Below are 6,864 nucleotides of genomic sequence, written 5' to 3' on the forward strand. Positions count from 1 at the left end.
ATCACAAGCAATGAGAAGCTTACTTGTTAAAAACTTCACAGTTGTTGTTTAGGAGGATGTGATGACCCACAACTATAGGGGGTATATCGTAGTACTTTCGATAAATAAGAGTGTCGAACCCAACGAGGAGCAGAAGGTGTTGACAAGCAGTTTCGATGAAGGATTCACTGTAAATGCTCGCAGACAAGTATTCAGGGGGTTTTGATATAGCAGATGAATAAAGTACAAGTAAGTAAAATGCGAGAGTAATAATTGCAGCGAGTGGCCCAATCCTTTTTAGCACAAAGGACAAGCCGGTTTGTTTACTTATAATGACCAAACGTTCTTGAGGACACACGGGAATTTAGTCTAGTGCTTTCGCTTCATATAGCTGATTAATCTTCATTGTTTTGATAAGTGTTGTGTGGGTGAACCTATGCTAATGCACCGCCCTTCTTAGGACTAATACATACTTGTGATTATACCCTTGCAAGCATCCGCAACTACAAGAAAGTAATTAAGATAAATCTAACCACAGCCTTAAACTCTGAGATCCTGCTATCCCTCCTGCATCGATATACCAACGGGGGTTCAGGTTTCTGTCACTCCGGCAACCCCGCAATTAGCAAGCGAATACAAGATGTATTTCCCTAGGCCCATAAAGGTGAAGTATCATGTAGTCGACGTTCACATGACACCACTAGAAGAATAACACCACAACTTAAATATCATAACATTGAATATTACCCAACATAATTCACTACTAACATTTAGACTTCACCCATGTCCTCAAGAACTAAACGAACTACTCACGAGACATCATATGGAACATGATCAGAGGTGATATGATGATGAATAACAATCTGAACATAAACCTTGGTTCAATGGTTTCACTCAATAGCATCAATAACAAGGAGTAATCAATACCGGGTGAGTTTCCCCTACCAAACAATCAAGATTCAACCCTAGATATTACAGCGGTGACGAGGTGCAGCGGTGGAGATGGCGGTGATGATGATGGAGATGATGGTGATGATGATCCCAATGACGTCCAGCTCGGTGATGGTGACGATGGCGTCGATTTCCCCCTCCGGGAGGGAATTTCCCCGGCGGATTTCAGCCTGCCGGAGAGCTGTTTTCTCTCTGGTGTTTTCCGCCCCGTAGAGGCGGCTGTGTCTCTTCGATTATCCTCTGGAGCTTAGGTTTTCGGGACGAAGAAGTACGCGAAGGAGAGGATGCCAGAGGGGGCTGTGGGCCCCCTCCCCACAAGGCGGCGCGGCCAAGCCTAGGCCCACGCCGGCCTATGGGGGGGCCCCATGGCGGCCCTCCTCGGCTCCTCCTTTTGGCTCTCTCCGTCTTCTGGAAAAATAAGATTTTCCGTGTAATTTCCGTCAATTGTTGATCTTCCGAAATATTGCATTCTGACGGTGCTTTTCCAGCGGAATTCCGACTCCGGTGCGCGATTCTCCAATAATCATGAAACATGCAAAATAGATGAAATAACATAAGTATCATCTCTAAATATGAAATATATCAATGAATAACAGTAAATTATGATATAAAATAGTGATGCAAAATGGACGTATCAGGATGTCACACTTAGGTAATTCACTCTGGAAAGCCCTAACCCAGGTCTTAGGATCCAATTCATTCAACCAAGCCCAAGCATCAACATGTAAAACCTTCATTGCTTCCATGTTGGCCTCAAATCTGGACACGGTTGTGCTTCTAGCAATCCTCCATAGCTGGTTCTTTAGAACATCTCCTCTGAATAATTGTTGGAAATTATGCCACATGTGCCTGACACATAACCTATGCTCTGAATCAGGGAACACATGTTTCACTGCATTTATGAGGCCCTACATAGTACAAACAAATACAATTGTATTAACAACATGAAGTGACAAATAAACCAGGTGTGCAGTAACAACAAATGGTGGCCTCAAATTAATTACCTTCTGCTTGTCTGACATCACTGTCCAAGGTGCAGTGTTTTCAATGCCTAGATCAGCCTTTAGAGTATCAAGAAACCAAGTCTAGTTAGCAGTATCCTCCACTTCAACAGCAGCAACAGCAATTGGGAATATGCAATCATTTGGATCCACTCCTACTGCTGCTAATAGCTGACCTCTATACCTAGTCTTGATGAAACAACCATCAAGAAAGATCACAGGCCTGCATCCCTGGAGAAACCCCTTCTTGCTAGCTTCCAAACACATGTAGCATCTCTTAAATCTGGAGTGTTCATCAAGTGAAACATAGAAAGAACTTCCAGGATTGCTTCTTCTAATTTCATTTCCATAGTCCCACGAGTAGCTTGCACTCGCCCTTCTTCATCACCATAGATTATCTTCATTGCTAGTCTCCTAGCTCTTTGCAACTTGCATCTCCCGGAGTCATACACCAATCTTTACTGCACTATCCTTGAGAAATTCTTCATATTCATATCCTGGTCTGCCCTGAAGCTCTCCAAGTACTTTTGTGCTAGGAAATTGGATGTAAAGGAATGAACCTTGAAATTGCTGCCACAAGTGTGCTCACCATTGTACTTCTTTATCATGAAACATTTGGTAATGCTGGAGAAGGATGCCCACAAGTACCAGCTACACTCCTCAGTACACCTCCCATTTAGCCTCTTCAGATCATTTACTGGCAACCTGATGTCTTTCCTGTGTTTGCAACTGTATGCTTGAATTGCTTTTCTCAGCAGTTCAACTGATTCAAATGTCTGGCCAACATGGAAATGTGGATCTGCCAAGTCCACATCCCTAAAGGTTTTGGATCTCAATGGAGCTGTATCATCATCAGACTCTGGCCCCCATAGATCTTCTTCCTCTGAATTCTCTTCTTTGCAAGCCTTTCCTTTCCCTGCAAATGTAGGTGCTGCCTTTTCTTTCACTTGCACAGATTTTTTAGTTGAGTTCTCTCCATGCCTTTCAGCCTTCTGTGCATCATCAATATTGTCCTCAAATAGATCGTCATCACCTTCATTCATGTCATAGTCTGAGTCCACAATGTCCTCTGGATCATAGTCAGAGTCATGGTCATCTTCATCCTCTATCTCTTGCACATCATCTGCTTCATCTTCTGGTGTAGTCTGCCTTCTAGCCCTCTTTCTTTGTCTTGTTCTTGCACTAATACACTCATATGCTGGCACATTGTCTGGTAAAACAACTTGCAAAGGCACATGTGGCAGATCTTCCTCTTCACCTGCTTGCTCATCTTCCTCAGCTGCAGCATTAACATTGCTCTCTCGCTTAGGTGTGCCGATGGTTTTCCGGGGCTAATGACACTTGGAAGAGTAGTAACTCGGATAGTAAACAACATCATCCAGCTCATGATCCAAATACAGAGATATGAAGTGATGTCCCATGTCAACAAAGGCCAACATCCTATCACTATCATCTGCATCTCTCAGCTGTCTCAGTCCATTCCTTGCAAGGGTTAGAAAAGGAATGCAGTAGTAAACCTTGATTCTGCCACACATCTCATACCCAATCTCCTCTACAATATTCTCAAGCAGTGCATGAGACCAGCTGACCATGTCAAGATCATCGTACCATATAACACTTCCACTGACATAGCTACGGTTTGCACCACTGCCAAGAAAATAGCCCCCATGGTTGATTTCAATAGAGAAAAAACAACTCCGGTCCCCTGCCATAATAATACATGCATCAAATCATGTCAAATCAATAATTTGATGCCCATCAATTATGAGTTGTTTGAAATATTGGTGAATCTCTAAAAAACCCTAGTGGCTAAAATCCCCAAATAAGAAAACAATCCCAGGTCCTCTGCTACTAACTATACCAAAAAACATAGCATAATGTACATATACACCAAGATTCCAGATTTTCGAAACCCTACTTCTATACCCAAAAGCCTCAACTTTGTGACCACGTTTGGTCCAGTTCAGAAGCTTACCATATACGTCCGGCGAACCTCCTTCCGGCCGCCGACGAGGCGGCATCTGCTCCTCCTTCGACAATGGTTGCTGCGCCGGCTCCTCCCTCCAAACAAACCAGGCGATGGCGTCGCCGTGCTACCCCTATCACCCGACCCGCTCTCGCCGTTCCCTCTCCTCCTCCTGTTGTCCTCGGAATGATCGGGCGTGGTCACAGAGAGAAGCTTAATGATGGTAAGTGGTAGTGGAGGAGGGTTGGTCCGGCGATGCAAAGGAAATAACAGGGGCTTTCCGGAAACTAACCCGCGGAGCAGTCGAGGTAAGACACATCCATCCTGGCAGTTGGGACCCGCACCGTGCCACGTCAGCAAATACACACCGCCTCCTCCCCGCGCTGACCGTACAAAATCAGCGCAACGTCTTTAATTACCGTGCCATCGTATTCGCAATGTACGGTGACTAATTTGAGCCCCGCCGACAAGTTCGTTGACTGTTCATGCATTTTACTCAAGCAAGAATGCCACTGGCCGAAGAGCCGGTTTTGGTCCTTCGTCTTCAGACGGTTCTGCATCCGACTCAAAGTCTCGGTCTCTACCAGCGTTCCCCTCAGATGACCATTAATAATATCTGTCTCCTCCAAACTTTGGAGGCTCTGAGACGGTTTCTTTTCCAGACCGGTTGCAACAATTCTGAACGCTCAAACGGCTGCAATTACGGACCGTCTTAACATCGATGATGTCGAGAGACGGCTATTACTCGAGACCGCCTGCGAAAAATCTGGTAAATTTTTGTTTCTGAAATGAAAAGTGGTAGTGAAGTTAAAATTTTGCTAGAAAAGTGGTAGTTTTATGCTAAGACTGTGGGGAGTGTGTTTCGTGTTGAGGTGATAGAAAAAAAAAGATTTCAGACCGATAAACACAGTGATGAATTTCGTAATTTTCTCAGTTTTCTAGGTGCCAATCCCACAGAATTATAAAGAGATCGGCGGAGTCAATCGGTAACGGGAAATGAAATTCCCCATCTCCCGTGGGAACACACCGGAAACCTAATTTTTCGTCGCTCGCCTCCGCTCCCGCCTCCGGTACGAGCACGACCTCCGTACGGTCTGAGCCGCCGCCCTCGGCCAGCCGGCGTCGCCTCAGCCCCCGTCTCGCTCCACCGAGCTGCGGCCCCGCCTCACGCCGAGACCTTGTCCGCCGCCGCCCTTAATTCCACGGGAGCACGCCGGGAACGGAGCGCCATGCCGGACAGGAGAGGCGCGACGGTGCTCGAGGACCTGCCCGGGGAGATCATCGACATGATACTCATCCGGTTGCCGCCCAAGGACGTCGGCCGCTGCCGTGCCGTCAGCACCTCGTGGCGCGGTGCCACCTCCACGTCCGAGTTCATGCTCGAGCACCGCCGCCGCCAGCCCTTGCTCCCCATCATCGACGGGCAGGGGCGGCCCGCCAGTTTCGTCGTCCTCCGCGACGCCGGCGCCCGCGCGTCGTCCACTCAACCGCTCTGGCCCTTCGTCCCGGGCGACAAGAACAGACCCAAGAAGGCCCTCCGCACTAGCTGCGACGGCTTCATCATCAGATACGATGGATCTCAATTCTACATCTGCAACCCGGTCACCTGCAAGCAGGCTCCCCTACCGTGGCCTCATCAAGTTGGGCAAGACATTCACAGCACAGTAACTGGTTTCTACCGGCACCATCCAACTGGAGAATACAGGGTGCTTTGGGTCTCCTGGACAGCAGACCGCCTCCCTAAACTCAGCTTATACGTCCTCGCAGTGGGATCCAACAAGCCGAGGAATGTCACAGTCAAGATGCCAGCAGTCTCATCGCCTTCCGTGGAACACACGTTACTGGCGGAGATGTGCACTTCGACCCATTCTCAACCACCAGTCCACCACAATGGCAGCCTGCATTGGTGTCCTTATTTTGCCAAAGACATTATGGTAGGCGGCGCTACGGAAGGCGGCGGGGACATTATTGTGTTCGACACAGAAGCTGAGTCATTCCGGTTGATTCGCGGTCCTGCCCAGACAGGCTGGAACAGGAAATTATTCAACATGAAGGGAACACTCGCTTTCTGGGGCAGCTCCGCTCTCCGTTCCTCCGATATAGATGTCTGGGTCATGCAGGATTACGAGGCCGGAATCTGGGATTTGAAGTACCGGATTGACCTGATAAAAGTGGAGGCATCACGGCAACTTTATTTCACTTCTTCCAAAAAGAAAAAGAATACACGACTTGATTCTGCGATGCGCAGTATCCTTGATATTGCTGTGCTCAGCGAGCGTGAGGTGCTCGTCATGTTCAATAACAAACTTGTCCTCCGCTGTGACATTGATGGCAAGTTCTTAGGTATGGTGAAAATTGGAAATGGCCAGTACTGTATGAAGCTTACTCACCACCTTCTCCAAGAGAGCATTATTCAAATTCCGTCCCACGAGGTGCAAGGAGAAGATGAGGAGCCTGCTTTCTCCACAGGGCGTGCATGAATGTTCCTGGTTTGCTTTGCCCTTGTATTCAGGGCATGTCTTTTGAACTCAGCTGTTCTTACTAATTAGTACTATCAGTACATGTCATTTTGGATGGTTGTCAGCAGCTCATACGCTGTTATCATTTGGGGCTTGCTTATTATCATGACTTGAAGGTCTTGTTTATATTCTGAACTGTGGATTACTGATCTATGTTTTTATAATTTTATTACTGTTCCTCCCTGCCTCCCAAAATTTACGTTAATCTTGGCATGCTTAAGATGCACGATGGGCATCTTTAAGATGACAGATTCACTCTTGGTCATGCAGTTTTTCTTTGTCCATCTTATGGAAACAGTATTCATACGAAGGATAATGCATTTAAAAGAGGTTGGTCTGTTGATGAAACCTGTAGATTTTTCTGCTGTGAGGAATCTATTAAACATATTTTCTTTGATTGTGTTTTGGCTAGATATGTGTGGGTCGTAGTAGCTTGTGTTTTTGATTT

General features: G+C 46.8%; 1 protein-coding gene across 1 annotated transcript; it reads left to right on the forward strand.

Annotated features, from left to right (window-relative positions):
- The first annotated feature begins 5,126 nt into the window (after window positions 1–5,126).
- LOC124705780 lies at window positions 5,127–6,651 on the forward strand. The gene has a single exon (XM_047237474.1). The coding sequence runs from the start codon at window positions 5,127–5,129 to the stop codon at window positions 6,375–6,377; it is 1,251 nt and encodes a 416-aa protein (XP_047093430.1). The 3' UTR covers window positions 6,378–6,651.
- The last annotated feature ends 213 nt before the right edge of the window (window positions 6,652–6,864 follow it).

Source organism: Lolium rigidum, chromosome 4, assembly GCF_022539505.1.
Source record: "Lolium rigidum isolate FL_2022 chromosome 4, APGP_CSIRO_Lrig_0.1, whole genome shotgun sequence".
In the NCBI taxonomy this organism is placed as follows: Eukaryota; Viridiplantae; Streptophyta; class Magnoliopsida; order Poales; family Poaceae; genus Lolium; species Lolium rigidum.

Excerpts from the sequence above, each read along its gene's own strand:
- LOC124705780 (XM_047237474.1), top strand. The coding sequence starts at position 5,127 with ATGCCGGACAGGAGAGGCGCGACGGTGCTCGAGGACCTGCCCGGGGAG.